Genomic DNA, 25,446 nt, shown 5'->3' with positions numbered 1-25,446 from the left:
GGGTGTGACTAGTTTCTGAGACTAGTATTTTCAAGCTTGAAATTGATTTTTTTTCCCATCTAAAGTTTGTCTGAATCAGATTAATTGACTTTGGCCAGAGTTCTGGCAGATGAATGTGCCAACTTATTCATTTACAGTGGTTGATACTGAGTATTCTGTCAAGCATTAGCCTTCTCACTACCAAGACATCCGAAAAGAAAGATCAGAGAACAGTCCATGGTACATGGATATAAATGTAAAATGAATGGATAATTTAACACCATACTTAGGCTACATAAGAACAAGAATTTTCAGACACTACATTGAAGTAAAATGAGGACTATGTGTGCTAACTAGACAGAAGGCAAATTATTGATACTAATCCTGCCAAATTCAGAATCATTTATCCCCTGCTGGCTAACCATCAACATGTCTTATGATAATGTGTCTTTTCTAAGCTTCACTCAGACCACTGTACCCTTATGGCTGCAGTTGTCATCAATAAAATGCAGCTCCCAGAGTATATTACATTAAAGAATATTTTATATTTTAAGAACTTCTTAATAATATATAAAAGGTACTACAACTTTATTTTTAACATGTATAAAAATATACTGTAGAATTATTCTCACTGTAGTCTAATGTCTTTAATAATTTATTAAATTTAATTATCACAATTACAGGATAAATAAGTTTATTTATTCAATTCCCCCCTTAAAACCACTAAAATATGACTGAGGCCTTTAAAGGCTCTGCACCTGATGTCTACACAGAGACTATAGGTCTAAACACTTATATTCAAAAAATATCTACACTTCTTTTTCAATTTTATTTGAAATCCATTTGTATGCCTAGAACTGTATCAGAGAGTTTTTCTGAATCATTTCTTCAGTATTATTAAAACACAATGTAATCCTCAATTTTATCATACATATGTTGTATGAATATCTTTGGTTTCTTCAGAAAATATCTCCACCTCATTTTTCATTTATATTCTAAATGCATTTGTATGCCTAGATTTTTATCAGACTGGTTTTCCAAAAAAAAAATTATTTTATAAATTATCAGATGAAATCCTCAATTTTGTGATACATATGTTATATGAAAATCTTCATTTTTATCAGAAAATGTTACCACTTCATTTATCAATTATATCCTAAAAGTATTTGTATGTCTATTATTTTATATGAGTTTTTTTTAAAAAAAAAAACCTTCAATATTATCAACTATTCTATGTAACCCTCAATTTTCACACACAGGATAGATGAATATCTTCATTATATTAAAAAATATCAATACTTATTTTCAGTTATATTCTAAATGCATTTGTATGCCTAGAATTGTATCTGAGTGTTTTTCTGAGTCATTGTGCCTCTGTACACAGGCCCAGGCTTGTCCGTATCTTGCTTGGGTGTGATGAAGTACTTGCCACCTAAAACAGCTGAATGCAAAAGAAAAATGTATCTCTTATGCAAGAAAGCTATTACATGGATTATTAATTCAACAGGCAAAAGAGAATGAGATGTTAAATGTTAAAAATGAAATGCACATTATGGAGAACATTATGGAAAAGCAAACGAATGACAGGGAAGAGCTCAGCCATCTCCGAATGGCATGGTACCTCAAAGCCATCAAAGGCAAACCTGTGAGAGAGCAGTGGGAAATGTTCAAAGAGAAACTGAAAAAGGTAAGGAAATGGGCTGGGCGATGGCTCGGAGCAAGACCAAGCTTACGGAAAGCACTGCGCTTGGACCCTAGCATGGAAACAGACAAAAAGGAATGTCGAATGTTACCTCTCAAAGAATAAATCCTGATCTGTGCAACGTGATAGAGCCTTAAATCCATGAGGCGAGAGAAATCAGCTGAGCACAAAAGCACAGAAATCGAGTGGTTCTGCTTATTTGCAGTCCTGTAGCCAAATTTAGAAACAAAGGTCAGAGTGGATGCTCCCAGAAAATGCAGGAAGGGAGGAGGGAATGGGGTGCTACTTCACAGGTTCGGAGGACCTGTTCAGGTTGGTGAGAGCAGTCTGTAAGTGGATGGTGGTGACTTCATTGTACACATAGAAGGGGTAAAAATTGTGCGTTTTGTTATATGTTGTCATGATCTTAAAAATAACAAAAATCCCAGGAGATCAAGGGATGTGTGTGACCTCCCTGGCAAGGGTCAATGTTTACAGAGATTGAAAAGCTTGGCACACCATGTCACCCCACTCCACCCCACCCCCGCCCCCAAAGTAAGTGCATGTGCTGAGTTGCCAGAAACACATTCCTAATTGTCCATGTTGGTTTCAGACTACTCACAATGTAAAACTTCTCCATGAAGTTCTGATGCCTGTCTCTGCGCTTGATCTCGGAGGGAGCCTCCAGAGCATGTCAGATCTGCGAGCGAGGTGGATCGCGATGAAGCCGCAGCTCCAGGTGGAGATGCCAATGAATGGATTGGGTGAATGGAACAATCTCTCCAAAGTCCCCAGTTACAGTTTGCCTTATAAGTGTCCTTTCTCTTTAACAAAAGTACCACTTTTCTCTAACAATCCCTGTAAAAACACACTGCCTTACTGTTCCCATACATACATGGATGATGTTCCCACCATTGGGTATTTGATGATACCCAAACATTTAAGCCATACTGTGTCTTGGATATATTTTTATCTTTCATTAATTTGCTTTATACTTCTAATTAATTTATTGATATAGTCACTATTTTCTTAGGGACTGCTTAAAATTAAGATATCTCAGAACAAAATCGACAACGTCTGACCTAGAAACTGTATTGTCATTGGTCCACAAATCACTGGGATGTCACTGTTCCTACCCACAAGCATTCTGGCTCCTACTACACACCTTTTCTGATAATTTTTTTCCTGTGGGCTTCAGTCATCTTCAAAGGAAGCTCTCAGATTGATTGATTGCTTGGTTGATTGATTTTTTGAGACAGAATCTTAAGCCCAGGCTAACCTCAAACTTGCAATATAGCCAAGGGTAACCTTGAACTCCTGATCTTTGTGCCTCCACCTTCCCAGTCCTGACATACAAAAACATATGCTACTAGATTTTGGGGTTTTGTTGAAAAACTTAAGATACATCTGTCTGTTACTTCTTAGTATGTGTTGGTTTTCCTGAGTTAGATGTTTGGAGATTCCTTTGGGAAATATCTAATTGTAGGTTCTGTTAAGATAAAACATGTGAAGTATAATCATTATGCTTTGTACACATATACATATATACAGCATTGGAATATATAGCAAAGTCTCCTATCCAAACTCTCAGTAAGTGTAGTTAGCCCAATTTAGATTCTGTGTGGTACACATACACTTCTTTTGGCATACATGTATGTATGTATGTATGTATGTATGTATGTATGTATATATAAATTCTTACTTAGGAGTCTTTGCTATAGGTATTTCATTCTTCTACTATTCTTCTATTACATGTACCATCTAGTTGAGGTCCAAAGAGTTGATTTGAACCTGACAATCCTATGCAAGTCGGTCTTCTGAAAATTGTGTCCTTAGCCCACAGCGTTTCCTTCACTTTTCCCTTTGATACAAGCTCCTCTCCTGGGATAAGAGAAGCATTCTCTTGAAGCAGTCTGACTTTGGCAAGCTCTCCTCCAGGGTGTGGATTCCTGCATGGGATGTCTGAGCAGTGCTGACTGAAAGGGAAGGCAGTTGATCCCCTCTCCGTGTGGTGGCTATTTGTGGATTATGGCATGACTGCTTTGAAGCAGCATATCTTGTTTGCTGTTCAGCTGGTGGTTCATACTGATCATTCTTTCATTGTGGAGCACAAGTAATTCCCCTGATGTATTTTTATACTTCTCGACATGTCCTTATCATACCACACGACTCTACTCTATATTAAATGTCTCAAGATGTATATTTGACTTAACAGAAGTCCAGTACAGTTTGTATATCATAGACACATGTGGCCTTCCTTTTTTTTACATCTATCTTTGAAACCCCTACCTTTATCCCTGTGTGGCTTATAAAGTCCTGAGAAGGTAAATACTGAATAGTGTGCCTCTATGTCTCCATCATTAAGCACAATATCTGGATTTTGAGGAGACTTTAGGTATCTATTAGTTAACAAATGAGAAAGTGATGCATTGTTTAGACAATCAGAATCATCACTGTAAAATAAGAACTCACTTCCTGCATGACTTCTATTCTTCCCAGCAACTGCACGAGGATGTTCAGCAGATCAGGAAAGAGTGGGAAGTGTTAAGTGGTCAGGGAGCCCCTTTGAAGGAGAAGACTGAACAGCTGAAGGACCTTATCCATCTCCACCAGAGGCAGCGAGAGCGGATCCAGGAATATGAGGAAATCCTGTACAAGACAGTCCAGTTCCATCAGGTCAAGGAAGAAGTAAGTCTTACTGTGGTTGCTTAAAGTTGCGGGGGTCTAACGGTTATGATTATGCAATAAACGAAAAGCAGATCACATGTGTTAGTCTAAGAGGTTTATTCACCCTGATGGTTAACTTACCTCTCACTATTCCTCTACCCTGCATTGTATCTAGCCCAGCTGCAGCCTTCCTTCCTGTCCTTTGAATATGGCGCATGCATTGCTTCATCTAAGCCTAGACTAGTGCCATTGACTTGGCACTTCCTGGCAGATCTTTCTCTCTTCTCTTGGTCGCTTCCTTCCAGCAGCCCCCTTTCCAGGCAGTGATTCTCTCTTCAAAGTTCCCATGGCACTCAGTAGCCATATCTGGTACCTCTAGCCTCATGGACGCCGCTACTTTTTCAGTGTGACATGCTCAGCTAAAAACATTTGTTAGTTATTTCATGGCAGCTCACAACCATCTATACCACCAGCTCAGAGACTCCCAACACCCTCTTCTGGCCTCTGAGTAACTGTATGCATATGGTACACAGACATGTATGCAGGCAAAAACACTCATACACATCGAAAAGGAAAATCATTTTAAAAATATCTTTTGGAGTTTACTTAAATCACAGACCAAGAGCTTACTAAAATTGGGATCATGGGCCCAGAATGCATTTCCTTCTTTCACAGAACTGAAAATGTGACCTGACCCATTGGAGTCACAGTAGTACAATGTGTACCTGTATCACCATACATAGGATGAATAATTCTGGATGGCCTAGGGAACGTTTCAGCAGACTAGTAAAGCATTACAGAAAACGGGCTCTGGAAAAAAAAATCAGGTTAAGTGCTAATGCTCTGAATTCCAGCTGACTCATCTCATCAAAGCGAGAGACCCGGAGCTTCTAGCATGGCCTATGGAACTGGGAAGTTGTGAGGAGGTCCAGACGCAACTGGGCCATTCTCAAGAAAGGCGGGCACGTGTAGACCATCTCCATCGGCTGGCCCTGTCCTTAGGAGTGGACATCATTTCCTCCGTGCAACAACCTGTAAGCATCTTGGCGCATCACCATGGCTACCTCTCACTTACTGGTACTAGGAGAGAAACAGGCAGATTGCTGAGTGCATATTAAATATGAATGGTTGCTTTTGTGTGTGGTGCTGGAGATTGAACAAAGAGCCTCATACACGTTACCTAGGTGGATTGTTATTAAGCCATCTGAGCCCCAGTATGCTAAATTTCAAAAGGCATGAAATCATTGGGGTGAGTATTAGTTCTAATTTCCACCACTATTAACAAACAAATAAGTTTAAGGAGAAAAATCTAAGCACAAAAATCCTATTTAATACGCATTACTTTCATTTAATTTAAAATAGAACCATTATCTCAGATGGACATTAGGTTTCTGTATTTGAAATGTGTCTAATGCAACTAGCAACCTAAACTTTTATTTAATTTGAACTAAGTTAACTGTAAATAGCTTTGTTGGAAATCTCTCAATTCATTCAGAAACCACTTGGGCATGTGATTCCTTAGAAGCTGTAAGTTTTGAGAAATTTAAATCTAGATCAAGTATTTCAGATAGAAATTTAGCCACAACTGAGAAAGATTTAAATAATACACATATTAGATTTCAAAGGTATGAGGTTAAAAAAAAGATGTTAATTCTATATTGGATATGTGTTATAAAATGATAGTATTTGGACATATGTAGTTAACTAAATTATGCCATGAAGGTTAATTTTGTTTATTTCTTTTTGGTTTTCAATGAGACTATTGGAAGTTGTTCAATTACTTCATGGCTCATAATGCATTTCTACTGGACAATGGCACTTCAGTAATACAGGTCTGGAAGACTGCTGGGTCCTAGAGTCTTACCACATGAGCAGCCCCTTAGAGATGAAGAGGCTGAAGTCCAGAGACACTGGCCTTCATCTATAAAAGTCCAGCGTAGATGGGCCTAGGCCCTCTGCTGGTCCCTGGCCTGGCTTCTAGCACCAGTTTTTGCTCTTGCTTTATACCACTGGTCAGATGTCAATGGAGGAGAACAGAAAGAAAACAGAAAGCATTTCCTAGTCAAACACTCATAACTAATTCATAACTAGTGCACTGAACTCTGATGCTGCTTTACAAATTCCCCCAAACTCATACTTTGAGTGGGGGAAAGGTTATGTTTACTTCACTATGAATAAAAACCACAGGTCCAATTTCACTTTAAAGTTCATTTAAGACCCCCATCAGGGGTGATATAGAGAGCCCAGCATCTATTCTTTAAATTGAAAGGCAGAATATGCGAAATTGTTACTGTTAAAAGAATTCACTTTTGCCCGTGTCAACGTTTTCTAAAGAGTTTTATTATATTTGTAGATGTATTTTTAAAACTAAGAAGAAAGTGGAATGTGTCACTTTGCACAAATAACACAAATTGTGCTCCAGGCCTCTTCTGGCCTTGGTTCCAGCATCCCTCCTGCGCTGGATAGAGCTGGGAGCACTTGCATAATGAACCTGGGGTTAAACTCAAGTTGACGAGAAAATTACAGCGCCGAGGCAGAATGTTTCTAATGCATATTTTATGCTTTTTGAAGTAAAAATTAGACCTTATCATGAGTGGCGTCTCTGAGGAGTTAGGCATGATGATGAGAGTCAAGAATAGAAATGTCTATTCTGTAATGTTGAGTGTCTGGCTTCTTTCTAAGATTATTAGATTCAAATATGTTTAGGGTAAAATAAATTAGGACCCTATATCTCTTTTGAAGCCATTTGTGAGCAGTGCAATATAGGCAAATGGTATATTGTGTGGCCATCTCACAAGTTCCTTTTTGTTATTTCCACATCCTTCACTTCCAGAATTGCTCTAATATTTCTGCAAAGAACCTGCAGCAGCAGCTGGAGGCCCTTGAACTGGATAGCAGGAATTGGAGTGGCCAAGCCAAAGAATATGAACGGGTCCTGTCCTGCAGCTTGGAGTACTGCACCGCCCGAGACGAGATCAATGAGGTAGGGCTTTGAGAAAGGACACACAGGGCTGGGAGCAGTGTCCAGTGTCCAGTGTCCAGTGTCTGTGCATGAATAATGCTTGCACAATACACACTGGCACAGACACACAGACCCACACAGACACACAGACACACACATAAGAGAGAGAGAGAGAGAATGAATGCATGAATGAATGAATGAATGAATCAATCAATCAATCAATCAATCAGTCAATATCGGAACATGGTTTTCTTACCCATACCCTTTCACCTTTCATTCACAGAGTGCCCAAAGTTTGAGTAAACGTCAGGCTCCCAAAACTGTTGATGTTAGGACAGTGTTAATGCATAGAAAAACCCTGAACAGAAGATTGAGGGTCTGGGATCTTGGTTATTGCTTCTCTCCCCCTCTCTCTCTCTCTCCCTGCTGTGTGTGTGTGTGTGTGTGTGTGTGTGTGTGTGTGTGTGTATGTTTCAGCCTGCTCTATTGGATACAGCTGCTGTAGCCTGCTGAAGTTCTATTTAAGTTGCGTTGACTCAGGGGGAAGGCAGTGCTAAGGGCAGGGAGAAGGCTCTTCGCTTGGGCGACAACACAACATTTTCCAAAGCGAAGTAACTCCATTCCTGTTGATGTGAACAGATGCCTTTTCTGGCAAAAGAAGTTTCAGAGAAAAGGAAAGGGTTTGGGGTCTCCCATGCTCAGCCATCCACACAGACACAATTTCCTCTTGCCTCCATCAATGATTCTCAGCCATGACACATACTCCACCCTCATCTTTCACCCCCAGACCCACAGTTAAGATTTGCATCCACAGACTGTGTGCTGGCTGTCTAGTCTGTGCTGAGCATCGAGGTCTTCCACCCATCACTCACGTATTCTAGGGAAGACGCAAGGAAAATGACAATTCCAAGTCTTTATCTATCTTTCTGAGTCCACTGGGAAAGGGGTGAGGGGAAAGGCGGCTAACTAACAACTTTCTTGAATTCTTAGTTTACGCCCCTTCTGCAGAGTCTAGGTCTACCGGGTACAGAGAATCATTAGCTCACAGGTTACAGAATGGGTAACGGAGCTTTAATGGTGGTCTGCACTGGAGCGCCCACCCTTCCTGCAGGTCACGGGCAGGTGCAGGAGGGAGCATGCTGGGAAGAAAGCGAGAGATCAGGAGAAGCTCCTGGGATCCGGTTCAACGGGAGGGGCCAGGGAGAAGATGCTGACGTAGCTTTTACTATACCGGTGTGCTTTCCTCTCTGTCTGGCTCACATTCCAGTGAACCCACAGTGTAGTCTGCCCTGTACACAGGGGAACAGCCTCTTCTGCTTCCCCATGCTACAGTTTACACTTCTGTGAGCTCTGTTTAGTTTTGATTCAAGAAACATCCAGAGCGCCTTGGTTCTCCCAGGGCAATGAAAGATTCATGGCCATTTTCAAAAAACAATTTTTTTCTAAATTTTCTTAGTTCTTTTCCTCCCTTTCATCCTTTTCCTTCTCTTTTTTTTTCTCCTCGCTTTGCCCAAACATCTCTCCCTGCAGAGAAGGCGCAGCTCTGCATCTACAGAGAGAGCATTTTTGAAGCAGGCTGCGTGTGTGTTCCCAGTCCCGCCCCTCTGGGTTTCCATGTCCCTGAAGAGCTGTGGCATTTATGAAGCTTGGTCCCCCTGCCTGAGGTCTTCCAGAACTTCTATTTACAGGGACAGCCTCATGATGGAATTGTGCTCGGAGCCAACACAGATGACAGATGACCCTTCCAGTCATAGTAGGGACGCCCCAGGATTGTCTGTACCACTTCAGGAATGAGCGAGCAGATACACGCGGGCTTGGTTTAGGAATCAGGTATCATTTTAACACGCTCAGAATTACTAAGAGAAGTATCGTCCTCCATCGCGTCTACATCTAATCCAATTCACCTGTAGGCTACCCTTTCACACTTGAAGGACCTTTGAAAACTGTGGGTCTTTCTTACTTTTGTTTTTGTCTGTTTTTATTTTTTGTGCCAGCAGGCACGTTGAAGTGCAGCAGCCATATGCTGGATTTTACAAACACCAAATTAGTGGCAAAATAGTCAGATAGAATATTTTCAGTGACCTTTTCTAAAATAAAATGAAGTTATGTCTTGTTCTACTTTGTACCATGGCTTTGAGGAGACTCAGTTGATATTTCCATGGTGACAACATTTGGCATCTGTATGTGTTGTTTAGACACAGGTATCTAGAGTGTTATAAGATGAAATGAAGCCAGGCAAGGTAGCACATGCCTGCTTACCCTGCTCTTGGGAGGCAACGGCAGGGAAGGCAGGAGTTCAAGGCCAGCCTTGGTTACAGAACAAGTTCGAGGTCAATATGGGCTACATAAGACCCCATCCCAAAACATACAACAAAAAATTGAAATGCAGGGTGTTAAGTAGTTTTCAGATACAAACAAACGAATAATATTTTGCCAAGGAGCTAGGCCGTACTTAACATTTTATTTTTAAAGCTGATGACAAAACACTGTTTTACTCTATATGATCAAAGTAGTTCACAAAAGTTCCCCAGACAATGTGTTGCAGTAGTCTTCGGAGAATATCTGCCTTTATGTCTTCATTTTCATACAAGAACATGAAGATGGGGGGGGGGGGATTCATCTTAACAATGCACTAAAAGACTGCAGAGCTTCTGTCTGTAGTTAACTTTGAGCCAAGATTCACTTGCCGGACAAGAACATTCTTGGTGCTTACTTATTGGAATGAACTATTCTCTCAGTATAATCCCATTTAACCCTTTCTATTCCTGCTTTCTAATACATTTCTTATAATATGCATGAATGAATGAATCACAGCTGATTTGCTTGTTTCCAGAAAACATTTTTTTTTTTACTTTGCTGGAACAGCTTAGTGCTCTTCACGCGGGTTCTTACAGAAGGACTCTGCACCTCACGGTGAGCAAATAGAAGCCTCTCTAAATGCCATTTTAAAAATAAGATGCGATTTCCTTTAAAGACGTGTATGCCTTTTGTGTTCCTTTATCTTGCATAATTTTATGCATAGGACATTTTCGAAAAACTCGTTTTCTTCATGTTTACCCGTGAGACACACAACTGTCAAACTGCCACATTTTATGGCATTTTTCCCCTACCCATTTCATGCAAGGATACATTTGTATGCATAACGGCTCAATAGAACTTTGCATTTTCTTGCTTGGCCATGTGAATATATCATTAACACAAAACATTCTAGAAATTTCCACAACCATATTGCATTACAAAGGAACCTCATTTGTTTAGTATCTACCTTTAAAAAGTTAGTATGCTCATAGGAAACATGTTTCCTTCATACAAGCTGACCAAAAAAAAATTATCCTTATATTTACATGATGCTAATGGGGATCTGTAACTTAAAAGACTCCTATTTTGTGTCACAAACAATTACTTTGCTGGAAAGAATAGATGACAGAATCAGGCCGCTATCCACTTTCTCAAAATAAGTTTTACACACAGAAGCTTCCAGACTATTATATTACCTTACCCTGGAAAATCTCCTCTAGGACAGCAACATCTTCCCCATCAGAGAGTAAGAAGGAAAGGATTTAGCATATATATTCCATATGCCAGGCATGAATCCCCCAAACTCTGTTGTAAATCTGAATGGATTGGTCATCTGAGAGACAAGACACACGAGTTGGATCAGAAGCAATAGATTATAATTGAGGAGCGGTACTTTCATATAACACGCACAGGTGATAGAATGAAAACCACATTCTGCTGTTTGGCACTTTGCCCCTGACAAAATAAGTGTGGATAGCCATCCACGGCAGGAAAGGGCACAGAAAAAATTAGCACAGAGAACAGAACACCAGATGGGGCATCACTGGGAAAAATATAGACAATATTCATTGTCCCAATTTGTAACCCAAACTTGTCTTTGAAAAAAATAAAAAGCAATAGTCTTTATCCAACAAATATATTTAATGTGGCTACTGTGAGCCAGGCTGTCACACTCCAAATGACTACAAAACAGAGAAGAGAGTCTTGAGAAACTTAAAACCCACATGGTGCTTCAGAACCAGAGCCATTCGCTCAGCAGGCCCTGACCCAACTGGATTTGGGTGGCATGTGTAAGTGGACAGGAAAAATTACAATTTGTTCAGAAAATGTTCATCCCAAAGGCTCAAACATTTAAATCATAGTGTTTGATGTCTGTAAAATACCACATAGGCTCTTCTGGAAGGTATGGACAGCTCACGTTTAAAATAATAGTTACCATTTCCACAAATAGAACAAATAAAGCGTAAATTCATTATAAAGGGGGTGCACATGCAAGATAACGTTTATTGCTGGGACTGGCTGCCGCCTGTAACTTGGAACACGTCTTTGCTTTACGGGTTGTTTCACTTCCTGTTGCTATGCACCTTGGAGCTGAGGAGGATGTGCTCTGATTACCGAGTTGAAGACCAAAGACACTTCTCCAGAAATCTGTCGAACATTCAGACCCGACAATATTTGCAGTGTCCCATCCGGATTCGATTTTGAGTCTTTGGATGTCTCTGTTTCGAATTCAGACATCTCTGGGTGGTGGCACGTTACAGCCTTTCATGATGGAAACTGAGCTTTGTCATCAGGAATGGACGAGCAGAGGATAAGAAGCAGGGCTTGCCAAGTGGATGCTAGAGAAACAAGACCTGGCTGCTCATTAGGAATGTGGGGGTTCAGCCACTATGCCATAGTTCTAATGCAAGGCTTTCTTTGCAAACCCTTTACCTCGGTTTTAAATACCCCATGTCCCTCACACCAGTTGGCCTTGCCAGCACCAGACTTACACATAAGACATTCTTGTGAAAGCTGCCTCAGCCAGCTTAGTCAGGGCTAAGAATAGCAGGCCAGCCTAGCCCGGCCCGTCAGGAGCCTCTTGCCCTTCTCTTATCTTTCCATAGAAGTTTTCTCATTTCTAGCCCTGAAAAGAGACTTATCACTCACTGGCGAAATTAGGAGAGGATAAGAACAGTTTCAAGATTTTAGAATTTTTTGTAATTATGGCCATGTAAGTTTGGGCTACTTTGTACAAACATGGAAGCGCTGAACGTGTACAAACAGGAAAGATTCAAATTACTCACTAAAAAAAATATCCTAACATCCATAATACATAGATTTTACTAATGTGAATTAGAGCATTTATAGATTTCTAATGAATAAACTATTCCCTTTCCTGTGCTATTAGTGTATGTGACTGCTTATATGTACAAGCGGGGCAGTTGTCTAACCCGTCTTCGCCATGCCCTATTGTTGACAAGCTCTCTAAAGTTAGAAACAGCTGTGAGGACAATGATATCCCAGGGCAGTAACCAGAGCACTCAGTTCCTTCGAAGCTATGATGCCAACTTATGTGGGGATTAGATTAAACTTTCATATTGGAATGCGCAGGTAAGAGAAATGTGGCTTGGCTGGATTTGTTGATGCTAGAGGGGCTTCCTCCACACTCCTTTCTAATTGCATGAATAGTGGTCTTGAATTAACATTGAGGAAGGTACAAGAGATTAGATTTTGCCTGGCTTTCCAATGTGACCAAACAAGAATAGTGCCAGCAACTCTGTGGTGGGAGCTCGTGTGACAGAATGAAGCTCTCCTGTGTCACATGCCCATAGCACCACGGGCACTCTTCAGTCTTCTAAATCATCTTCTGTGGAAATGCATACATGCTGGTCATGCAGAAATGAAGTTGTTCTTACCACTTATAAGTCTGGCGTTTCTTAATCCAGAGTAAACTGGAAAGCACATGGTTTAGAATGAAAGTGTCAGGGATCTGTCTCCCTACATTGCTCGGTAGAGCATTCAAGTAGATGTCAAGCCTTCCTGATTGAAAAAGCAGATAAAACCCTTTGGCTATCAAGTTGATGGTAGAACCTCTCTTTCTTCCTCTAGACTGATCAATAACAATAATATGATTCAGTAAATACAGTGGGGTAGAAAGCTGTGTTATCCAGTGTATAACTGCCAGTGACTGAATCCCTTAATTCCCTTTGTAATGGTTATGTTATTACTTTATCGTATCCAGTTTTATTTTGTGTGTGTATGATGTGTATGTGAGTTTGTGTTTGTGTATGTGGGCACAGGTGCTGGCATACTACACTGTGTGTGGAGTCAGAGGAAAACCTTGGATACCAGCCGACTCTTCTACCTTGTTTCAAACAGTCTCTTTTTTGAGCATCTGAGAAATCTGTCTCTGCTTCCCAGAGACTGTAATCCCAGCATTCCGGACTAGCATTGCAGACACATGTTGCCTTGCTTGGCTTTACCTGGTTCCTGGGGATCTGGGCTCTGGCTCTCACACTTGTGCATCAAGCTTCTCCCACTGAGTCATTCCTGAAACCTCTCCGGCTCCTGCTCCTCCTCCTCTTGACCCTCTTCCTCCTGCTCCTCCTCCTGCTCCTCCTCCTCCTGCCCCTCCTCCTCCTGTTCCTCCTCCTCCTGCTCCTCCTCCTCTTGCTCCTCCTCTTCCTCTTCTTCCTCCTTCTTTTGGACAAACTTTCACTATGTAATCTAGATTGTCCTTGAATTTGTTATCTTCCTGCGATATTCAAAGTACTGGTGTTCTAGGCAAGAACTCTCACACCCTAAATAATTTGGTTGTTAACTATGGTAAAGTACCATTACTCTGACAATCTTAACCACTTTATTTGTGCTGCTCAGAGATATTTAGTACATACTGAGTCAGAGTGCAATGAGGTATTCTCCATCAGCACAAGTCTGTAATCATCTCAAGGAATACCTATACCTTTAAATAGTACCTTGCCTCTGAAGGAGTTTGTAAATAACAACCTCTGGTTGCCTCAGATATAGTATTTATTAATTTATAGCTGTAATTTTAAAAAAGAGATATAAAAAGATCTTACCTCAGTTTTCTATTAAAAATTCAGGATAGTTTCTTTGTATTTCAGTATTATAAGTGGTACCTCATTTGTCCCTTCCTGCTAGAATTAACACATGTACATTAAAATATCAAGTGTCACAGAATGTATATATGTATTTAACAGCCATTTCATAAGTGTACCAACTTATTAGGACATTTTAAATATCCCCTGGTCTTCTGATATAGAACTCATTTTCAAAATCTGAAGTTACAGCCTTTTCCAATCTTTCTGGACACTGTTGACTTATCTATTAAAATGGTTTATATCGCCTCTGGTTTCGGTTCTGTCCATAGTGTAGAACTAATATTCAGCAATGTCATTTTCTGTGTAAAAAAATCAATACTGATTGAGTATATGGATATCCTATGCAAAAATTGTATAAGTATAATAATTTCTACATAGACAGGTCTGCCAGGGCCTTGCATGTGGTTTGTTCCAAGAACAGTTAAGGATAAAAATCAATGTTTTATTTTCACACTATGGAAAATTTGGAGTGAGCATTTTGAGAAAGCATACATTTTCTGGGTCAGATGTATTTTTCCATATTATGGACCTAAAGTGTAACATGTGCACAGCTTTTATACACTCTCGGGTAATATGTTTGCTGTCATTGAAAAGAATTTTAATGCATTTCTAACTTTTCTTTCCATCATTCAGATTTATCAGCCATGACGTGATTCCTTCTTGTTGTAAAAGCTCCCATATAATCTTAGGTTTACGTTTTCTTTGTGCTTCTTTTTGCTGATAATATAAAGTGAGAGCTGCCTAGGAGGAGATATAGCCTTCATGAATATGCAGAAGCAACAGAAAGTAAAATGTTTCAAAGGACCAGGTTGCCTAGAATCTTAGAGCATCGGTAAAGATGAACTGTTCGCCAAGACCATCATGACATGCCTTGCCTACAGGAAGTCAGCATTGCCCTCAGTGCCAATGACTCTTACTTTGGGTTTTTAATTTGTTTGTTTGTGTTTTCAGAGTTAATGATCTACATCTAAGAAGTAAAACTATCTAAATTTTGCTCATGGAAATAATTTTAGCTGGGCAAATAAAAATTCCTTTCTCACTAAATCTCACATACTGTGCTAAATATTCTAAGAGTCAACCCCTCATTGACCTCTTCATCATGAACAGCTCCTTGGAGCCCTAATACTTTTTTATACATAGTGACCCTGAGAGAGGCTTATGATATGGAAAGATCCGGAACAATACTAGCATGCAATAGAACGAGTGTTAAAATTATACCAAAGAAATACAAATAAGAAAATTTGAATTAACAAGAGTTTATGTTCAAGATGTTAAACACTTTCTTGTTTACAATGGGATAGTATGTAACTGTACTCAATTAAAAATAATACATCAGAAATTACTCTCATTGAAGGATGAATGTCCATATAAAGATTTGGTTTTGACTGAAACTATTCTGAACACATTTTTAAGATTATGAATTTGAAAATGTTTAGCTATTTTGATTCATACAAATGAATATTGACTTTCTAATTTTAAGGGGATTATAATTTATTTTTTATTAAACTGTAGCTCAAAGAGTCATTCAAAGATATAAAAAAGAAATTCAACAATATGAAGTTTAATTACTCCAAGAAAAATGAGAAATCTCGAAACTTAAAGACTCTTCAATATCAAATCCAACAAGTGGATACATATGCTGAAAAAATTCAGGTAATAAGAAAGCAGTAAGTGTGCATATGTGCGTGTGTGCGTGCATGTGTGTGTGTGGTATGTGTGTGTGTGTGTGTGTGTGATTACCACAATTTGTGCAAAATAATTGCAGTCCAGGCATAACTCTATTTTACAGAATTGACATGAAAAGGGTAGTTTTATATTTTTATAATTGACTTCTTGTAGGAAATGATGATTTACCTCATTTTCCCTTTAAAAACAACAACTTTATTTTCTATAATTCAGAGTTGGCTTTCCTGAAAGGTTTTAGTTATGTGCTTGGTATCCAGTCATGTGATGCTGATTTTAAACAGATGGACAGGAGAGAGTTCATAGATTTCATGGCAGCGGTCTACCCAGAGAACAACTGTTATCACCTGCACTCAACCACACCACTCTTCTGAGAGCTTTCTAGCTTATTCACTTTTCAAATTTCTTGCTGACACCTAAAAACAAAAGAAATGTGTGCACTCTGGGGGTACCATGTTATAGTTTAGTGCATGTAAATGTTGCATATTATTTAAACCAGGTGAGAACTATCTCTACAAATGCTCATGGATTATTCCAAAAACATTCTACACCCTTGCATTTGACTGACACCACGACCACCAGCATGTGTGGTTGCCCTGTTGGCTGCAGCAATATATCAGAGCTTCTGGCTCCATCACTGTACCCTAGCACCAGTGATGCATGTTGAGATGCATGTGCTGAGTTAGCACTGGAAAGCTTTCTGCCAAACACACAGATCTGTGTGTTTCCATGCTTCTTATCACCTCTTCATGCATGCACACACATGTCACCCTTGTTCTCTTCACCCTCTTGCCTTCCTTGTCCCCACACATGCCCAGAGTGTCTACTATAGATTCCAGAGCTCCTGAAAACTACATATATACATACATATACACATACACATTATATATACATGATCTAGATTATTTGTAGTTTTCTTATTTATGAATACTGACTGAATAAAATATCTAGGAGAGAACCTATTCATTCCAAAGTGCATTTACAGTGCACTTAATTATAATTTTATAATTATAATTATACGATGTCAGAATTGTGGAGGCAATACGTTTTCCCAAGTTATTCTGTTTTACTACTAACATCATAAGTAATATACAATTTCCTATTAAAAACCTTTACCCCCACTTACAGGCTCTAAGGAAGAAAATGGAAAAAGTTAATAATAAGACATCTGATTCATTCTTAAGTTATTCAAGTAATAAAGCTAAAATCCTTTTGGAAGCCATGGAGGATTTGAAAAAGCATGTGGATGACTTCGACAAAGTTGTGACAGATTACAAGATGAATTTGGACCTGACTGAGCATCTCCAGGAAGTAATAGAAGAGGTATTTTCTTCTTGTAATTCTATTCTTGCCGTAATGTTACTTCAGAAAACACATTGCCCTGAGCATGGTGTAGTCCCAGTAGTTAGAGGCAGAGGCGGGAGGTTATAAACTCAGGTACAGTTTAGTCTCTATAGTAAGACACTGTTTCAGAAAAAAAATTGCTTCTTTTAAAAAATAAATTCAGTATTACTTACTGCTGTCATGACAGCCCTGGTCATGCTCCTCTTTGTTATTGATTTAAGGTAATTCCCTGAAGTTGAACTGCCAGGTCAGAGTGAATGGCACAAGGGTTTTGTTTTTCTGTGTTATCCAGTTACTCTTGAGAAAGCTTTGGTTAATTTACTCCTTCTCCCAGTACCATGAGAGTTTCCATTTCTTCATAACTTCTATTCACACTATTTAACCACTGATATTACAACCACTGCCAGAAGCTGTTTCACCACTCAAGCAGAATACTTATTTCACAATATTTGAAAGCATTTCAGAATAACCTGAGACTGTAATATCTCAGGTGCTTCATAACTGATGTGATAACCTTTGTTACTGTGAAAGGGACAGTCCACATGATGTTTGACAAGGTCATATTTTTTATCAGAGAAAGAACACCTAAGAGTCTTGATCATTCTTTGTTGCCTATTATTCTGACATGCAAACTATCGTTCTTTACAGTTAATACAGTTGAGTATTTGGACTTAACACCACATTATGAATGATCTGATTATTCTGTGAAACATGATGTACAGGTTGGCTGAAGCTTCTTGGCACTTACTTAATGCTCACTTTTCACAGAGTCCTGTTTGGCTATTTTTTTTTTACCCAGCACAAATGCCTCCGGCCTGGGGCAGACATTCTTCCTGTCACAGTTAGTTACTTATTTTTAGGGAAAAATTGCTTCATACCTTCACTGTGCTTCAAAATAATGACTAGGTTTATTTCATGAAGGTAGAATTCTATTCTTTGGATGATAATTCCTTGACCCTTATCAAAATTTCATTCTTAAAAGAAAATATATCATTAGAAAACTTTTTCTTGTAGATTACTAGCAGTGTTTGTTGATTATACTAAATTTTGAGTATTATCTACCCAATGTTTTTATTCTTTTTAGTGAACAAGTGATTTTGCTGCTTGTTCTTAAAAGTGAACAACAGTGTCTTAAGAACTATATTTTAGACAAATCTAGGAAAGCAAGAGAATCAAAGCTATTTCTATACTTTTGCTTTCTAATTTTTCTTGTGTGTATTTCTTTAATTATACTTTTAAAATATGTGCCCTGGAACATGTGAAAAAATATATATGACTGTGTGCTGATATTTTCTTTAACATGACTTGGAAAGTTTAAAGGCTATGTTCATAAACTCTTTACTCGGTTTTCTTCCATTTGAATATAGTGTAACTTTTGGTATGAAGATGCAAGTGCCACCATTGTGAGAGTTGGAAAGTATTCCTTGGAGTGCCAAACAAGGGAAGCTGTGGACATCCTCCACAAGCAGTTCAATAAGTTTATTACTCCCTCAGTACCCCAGCAAGAAGAAAGGATTCAGGAGGTGGTCGACCTTGCTCAGCGCTTATATGGTGAGCTCTTGTGTGATAGGGATTTGCCACCACTGAATCACTCTGAATCTGCTCCAACAGGAAACAGATCAAAGCCCTCACTATCCCCAGCTAGGCTGAGAAAAGTCTCAGGATCTGTTCTACATCCAGCAAAAGTAAACAGTAGGGAAGGACTCCCCTACTGTTCTTCCCACAGCAGGAGGTGAAGCCTGGTTTTAAACTATCTGGTGTCTGCACTCCTTTCCTAGTCACTCGGTAGTCCATCTTTTTATTCTCAGAATCGGAACCACACTCTATAGACACAGAGTATAATGTCCCCTAAGTGATTCCGTGGGCATAAGAAGATTCGGTGAAGCTGGTGCAAAGCTTCCCCTAAGGGTTTCCATCCTCTTGTTCCCATGAAATTTGATTTGTGGATTTGAGAAGTGACTAGAGAACTCTCCCTCGTCTTCCTCTCATTTGTAAACACACTGGAGAACTCTGTTGCCTCATGGCTGCTTTCTTCTCCTCCATGATGAGAGAGTGGAAGACGCTTCTTCATAAAAGAAGTCCCTTGGTGCCAATAATGCTAAGGGAGCAGTTCCATGGATTCCCTGATGGGACTCCTGTGAGTGAAGGGAGATCCCTAAGGACCAGGCAAAGGCAGCCCAGAGCAAGACATTAGAAGGAGGTTCAGAAAGCATCCTCTGGCTCCTGGAGAATAAATGTCTGTTATTTTCCAAAGGAAAATAGTAGCAATACACAAACACTAAAATATTAGCTGGAAAGATGATGAGAAGAAACAGATGCCTCTCTCTTGCCATTAGTAAACGCTCTAAGAGAAAGTCTGAAGGGCATCACTAGCACTGTGGCTCTCTGTCTCTATCTTACACACGATAGTATAGACACTCCTTTGTTTTCTGGGCTGGCAAGGAGGAGAATATAATAATGCTGTATTACATACAGTGTCTTCAATGTCAAGACGTGGTAAGTACTTACAAAGACTATAAAAGTCATAATCTTCTTCACTTTGCAGAGTTCTATGTACTGTCTTTTGTGTGTTCTAGGTCTTATTACTAACTGACATGTGCATCAGTTAGTTGTTGTTTGAATTACCCCATTAGAATGTAATCTCCATGAGACATAAAGCCCTGCCTGTTAACCTGAACATCATAGTATATACTAAGGGCTCAGTAACTATTACAAGAATAAAGGAATGTTTGAATACTATGATTGAAAATATGGATTCTAAAAAAAAAGAAAAAGAAGAAAAAGAAAATATGGAATCTATGAGTTTTCACATATTTATTATAGAGTGTACATACCTTTTAAAATATTTTATTTATTTTATGCCTCTGTGTGTGTGTGTATGTGTGTGTGTGTGTGTGTGTGTGTGTGTGTGTATAGACTACACAGACTATTTAAAGGTCAGAGGATAGCCGGGTAGTGGTGGCGTACGCCTGTAATCCCAGCACTCTGGGAGGCAGAGGCAGGCGGATTTCTGAGTTCAAGACCAGCATGGTCTACAGAGTGAGGTCCAGGACAGCCAGAGCTTTACAGAGAAACCCTGTCTCAAAAAAACCAAATCCAAAAATTAAAAAAGGTCAGAGGACAAATTGCAGAATCACCTCTTTCCTTCCACCATGTGAGTCCAGGGAATTGAACTCAGGTCACTAGAGTTCACCTTAATTCACTGAGATCTCTGAGTTATATAAGAAAAGTAACTGAGCAAGCTAAGCAAGGAAGCCTGTCCGCAGCATTGCTTTACGGCCTCTGGTTCAGTTCCTGCCTTGAGTTCTCCCTTTGGCTTCTCTGATGATGGATTTTAACAATAAGCTAAAATAAATCCTGTCCTCCTCAGGTTGCTTTTGGTCAGTATCTTCCCTTCCCAATGCAAGGGAACCAGAACAGGGGCTCACAGATATTTACCAAGTACTCGGCTATTTTTACATCCAGAGCCCAGAATGAGTATCCTCTCATAAGAAGTGTGTGTTTCCAGATGGTTTTCAAATTGGTCTTGGTTGGGACATGCCTATGGAGTTGCCGGAGTTCTTTTGGATTCGAACCCCTCATCAGATGTAAACCAGAAGCAAACACTGTTTCCCATTATGCACAGTGCCTTGGAGAGTTGCTTCACATCTCACTCTGCAGAGCCTTTTTCTCTGACAAGCTCCCATTTGTCTATGTTTGTTTTTGTTTCCTGGGTATTCAGAGTCTCACCTGAAAACCCCCACTCAGATCCACATTCCTTGTGCTTTCTTCTAGTAGTTTTAACAGTCCATGTCTTGAAATTGATTCTTCAATCCATTTCAAATTGATATTTCTAACTCATAAACTGGAAAGAGATGGTGGTCGAGACCCATTCTTCTATATAAGATAGATAATAGATGATAGATAAATAGGTGGTAGATAGAATAGATAGATAGATAGATAGATAGATAGATAGATAGATAGATAGACAGACAGATAGATTCAATAGAAATAGAGATGATAAAGAGACAAAGAGTCAAGGACCTCCACATAAAGCCAGACACTCTGAAGCTAATAGAAAAGAAACTGGGGAAGACCCTTGAGGACATCGGTACAGGGAGAAAGTTTCTGAACAGAACACCAATAGCGTATGCTCTAAGAGCAAGAATTGACAAATGGGACCTCATAAGGTTACAGAGTTTCTGTAAGGCAAAGGACACCGTCAAGAGGACAGATCGGCAACCAACAAATTGGGAAAAGATCTTCACCAATCCTACATCAGATAGAGGGCTAATATCCAATATATATAAAGAACTCAAGAAGTTAGACTCCAGAAAACCGAACAACCCTATTAAAAAATGGGGTACAGAGTTAAACAAAGAATTCTCACCTGAAGAACTTCGGATGGCGGAGAAGCATCTTAAAAAATGCTCCACTTCATTAGTCATTAGGGAAATGCAAATCAAAACAACCCTAAGATTTCATCTTACACCAGTCAGAATGGCTAAGATTAAAAATTCAGGAGACAGCAGGTGTTGGAGAGGGTGCGGAGAAAGAGGAACACTCCTCCACTGCTGGTGGGGTTGCAAATTGGTACAACCACTCTGGAAAGCAGTCTGGCGGTTCCTCCGAAAACTGGGCACCTCACTTCCAGAAGATCCTGCTATACCACTCCTGGGCATATACCCAGAGGATTCCCCACCATGTAATAAGGATACATGCTCTACTATGTTCATAGCAGCCCTATTTATAATTGCCAGATGCTGGAAAGAACCCAGGTATCCCTCAACAGAAGAGTGGATACAAAAAATGTGGTATATCTACACAATGGAGTACTATTCAGCCATTAGAAACAATGAATTCATGAAATTCTTAGGCAAATGGATGGAGCTAGAGAACATCATACTAAGTGAGGTAACCCAGACTCAAAAGGTGAATCATGGTATGCACTCACTAATAAGTGGTTATTAACCTAGAAAACTGGAATACCCAAAACATAATCCACACATCAAATGAGATACAAGAAGAAAGCAGGAGTGGTCCCTGGTTCTGGAAAGACTCAGTGAAACAGTATTTGGCAAAACCAGAACGGGGAACTGGGAAGGGGTGGGAGGGAGGACAGGGGAAGAGAAGGGGGCTTACGGGACTTTCGGGGAGTGGGGGGGGGCTAGAAAAGGGGAAATCATTTGCAATGTAAATAAATTATATCAAATAAAAAAAAAGACAAAAAAAAAAAAAAAAAAAAAAAAAAAAAAAAAAGAAGTTGCTATGGAACAGGAAAAAAAAAAAAACAAAAAAAAAAAAAAAAAAAAAAAAAAAACAAAAAAAAAAAAAAAAAAAAAAAAGAGACAAAGAGTATGGATAGATATAGAGAGATAGAGATAGGGAAGATTAAAGATATGGAGAAATTTTTGAACATAGATTTACTGTCTCTGCTTTGCCTTGGATTAAAATATTTCAGAGAATTAAAATTACGCACATTTGTGGCAGACAGGTTCAAACCAGATGATGGGGAACCTTGAATGCCATCCTGGGAAATGTATATTCTCTGAGTGGTGAGGAATTTCTGACTGTCCTGGATAGGAAACCCTGATTAGTACTGTGCCTTGAGAGCACTAATATAGTGACATTATTTATGCTTCATCCAAGTGGCAATGGCGCAGCAAATGCACTCTATTTTAGAACTCCTGGGCTAGTGAGTTTTCCATTACTGTGGCAAAATAGCTGGCTCGGAGTTTCAGAGCCATCATTCCATGCTTGCCTTGTTCCATTTTGGGTTTAGGTTGGGTAGAATGTTTTGGCATCAAGAATGTGTAACAGAGAAGAAGTCTCACTTTTCAGCATCCAGAAAACATGGGGTGATGAAGAAAAGCCTAGGTACAAGATATTTCTTCAAAGGCATACCCCCCCCAAGCAGCCCATTTCCTCTGATCCGCCCCATTTTCCACAGGATCCACTACTTCCCAATAATCAATCGGTTACTAGCTGATCAGCCAACAAATCCATTGATTCAGTCAGAGGTCACAGGATCCTTTCCAAAAGTCCAACCTCTGAACATAGCATTGAGAACCAAGCCTTCAACATGCAAGACTGGCATTGGTATTCCCTAATCAAACCACAATCTGGATGTGGTGGTGGTGCACACCTATAATTGCAGAATTTGGGAAATGCAGAGTATATAGTGAATTTAAGGCCATGTCTTACTTTCATCCCTTCCTACCCTGCAACCTAATAGACAATTGTATTTAAACATTTGGCCTTTAAAAATGCCTGCATTCATGGATTTCTGATCACTGTGTGTTTGCTAGGATATTACTATCCACCTACAAAAGATACTTAGGAGATGAACGAGCATCCAGGGTTTTTTCCCTATTTTCTTGTTAAGAATTCTCTTTACATATAAATTTATATTTGCTCCTTCCCAGGTATGGAAGAGGGGCAGAAATATGCTGAGAAGATTGTCACAAGACACAAGGAGATTCTCGAATCTATTACTGAATTATGTGGGTCTCTCGTGGAACTTAAAGAAAAACTGATGGTAATGTCTTCTTTCTAGAATATGTGTTATCAAGTGATACAAATAAAAATGTGTTAATCAAATGTCTTCAGGTTTAGAGATGTTCTACTGCAAATTCTCAAGAGACACAGTACGCACATTTGTTTCACAGCATTCTAACATAATTATCTGGGGTTCGTGATAATTAATCCTGTTTCTTTCCCATCACTGCAGAGAAAACTGTTGTCGGGAATGAGGGGCTAAATACAGCTGAGGTGTCTCCTTTACAGTTCCATAGGTCATATCCAAGAGGATAAATGTGTGATGCTAAAACCAAAGCAAAGTTTATATTAAGGGAGTCTTATGTTTATATTCATAAATAGTAGATGTGATAGTTTTCTTCCACCAGATTACGGCACCAAAGAAAATAATACTAATATTCAGCTATTGTTTTTTTATTAAGCATTTGATGCTATGGAAGTATTAAGTTAACCATCACAACCTTCATGAAATTAAAATAAAATGATTTGTAAAAACAGGTTAAATACTTATGATGGTTATGATGGACAAATGCCAACTAAAGGAAAAATATGTTGTTATGCTCTGAAATGTTTTAACTGATGCCGCCTTTACATCTTAATGAGGTGAGCCGGTTAAGGGTAATAGCTATATCCCCACGAGCATAGGTTCTACCTCAGAACTCAGTTGCCTTGGAATACCTTTGTGTTACAACTTGGAAAAATTGTTTAATCTCTATGGGAGTAGATTTTCTAAGCCCCTAAATGGAAGCCACAGCGGTCCCCGAGGCTTGGCTGTGAAGCTATTCAATGTTTCTGGGTATCATTGCTGTGATTTGTGCCTATTAGAGAACTTGCAGTTCAGGTAGAGTTACATATTTCATAGCAAGGAATTTTATGATTTTTCCATGTCATAAACTCGATTTAGATAATCTGGGGGAAAGTTAACTCAGTAGTCACATAACCAAGTTACCGTTTCCTTTCTGTTAACCATAAAGATTTTCAACTTATTTTCTTTCCACCATTTTTTCATCACATTTCAATGAACATCTTTGTGCTTGGCTTTTTCATTCTTTTGCTGTATTTTGCATTATCAACATATAAATTTTCCAATGCAGATTGGAAAATTTAATTAAAATGCTATTGTTTCTAATGTGTATGCAAAATTACCTTGTATAAATATTTTACAATTGCAAGCCACTGGTGTGATCAAGCCATATATCTTAGATTATTTTTGGGAACATCTTATTTCTACTCCCTGGAGTCCTGCTTCTTCTCCATTACATACATGCATAAGATGAAAATCCTTTCTCTGAAGGCCGCATCTATAGTACCCTCCTTTATATTGGACATCTTCAACTTAATGAAATCTTGTCTCTTCCAATACAATTACTTTCCATCCTTCATTTTCACCGCTCCATTTCTCTTAGAAGAGCTGCTTTGGTAACCTGCCTCTACTCTCATTTTCATGACCTGAACACTCCCCTCATGTAGGATTATATTTCTGTCTTGCATTTCCATTCTGGCATTCAGATACTCTTTATCCTACTTGTAAATCCCTTGATTTTTATATTTGGTTTGATTTCCCTTCCTGAATTTTGCTGGGCTCATGTCCTTTTATATTAAAAGCCCTTCACTGTATGACCCCTGGTTTTGAGACCTGCCACCTTCTCTGTTGCTTTGACATTCATGGCAGGTTTCTGTCTTACCTTCCTTAGTGTTTCTACTACTAGACT

At 39.2% G+C, this 25,446-nt stretch overlaps 1 protein-coding gene across 1 annotated transcript in view; it reads left to right on the top strand.

The window, feature by feature from the left end:
* Window positions 1–25,446, top strand: part of Ccdc141 (coiled-coil domain containing 141) — a 178,464-nt gene that overhangs the window by 141,409 nt on the left and 11,609 nt on the right. The window contains exons 15-23 of the mRNA XM_052182771.1: window positions 1,487–1,666; window positions 2,274–2,399; window positions 4,160–4,348; window positions 5,182–5,361; window positions 7,161–7,310; window positions 15,704–15,844; window positions 17,003–17,197; window positions 18,586–18,769; window positions 23,623–23,735. Coding sequence (XP_052038731.1) covers window positions 1,487–1,666; window positions 2,274–2,399; window positions 4,160–4,348; window positions 5,182–5,361; window positions 7,161–7,310; window positions 15,704–15,844; window positions 17,003–17,197; window positions 18,586–18,769; window positions 23,623–23,735 — 1,458 coding nt within the window. The remainder of the gene's footprint in view (window positions 1–1,486; window positions 1,667–2,273; window positions 2,400–4,159; window positions 4,349–5,181; window positions 5,362–7,160; window positions 7,311–15,703; window positions 15,845–17,002; window positions 17,198–18,585; window positions 18,770–23,622; window positions 23,736–25,446) is intronic.

This window comes from Apodemus sylvaticus, chromosome 5 (assembly GCF_947179515.1).
Source record: "Apodemus sylvaticus chromosome 5, mApoSyl1.1, whole genome shotgun sequence".
In the NCBI taxonomy this organism is placed as follows: domain Eukaryota; kingdom Metazoa; phylum Chordata; class Mammalia; order Rodentia; family Muridae; genus Apodemus; species Apodemus sylvaticus.
Note: the sequence above shows the minus strand (reverse complement) of the source record. Positions and strands in the feature narration are given on the sequence as shown.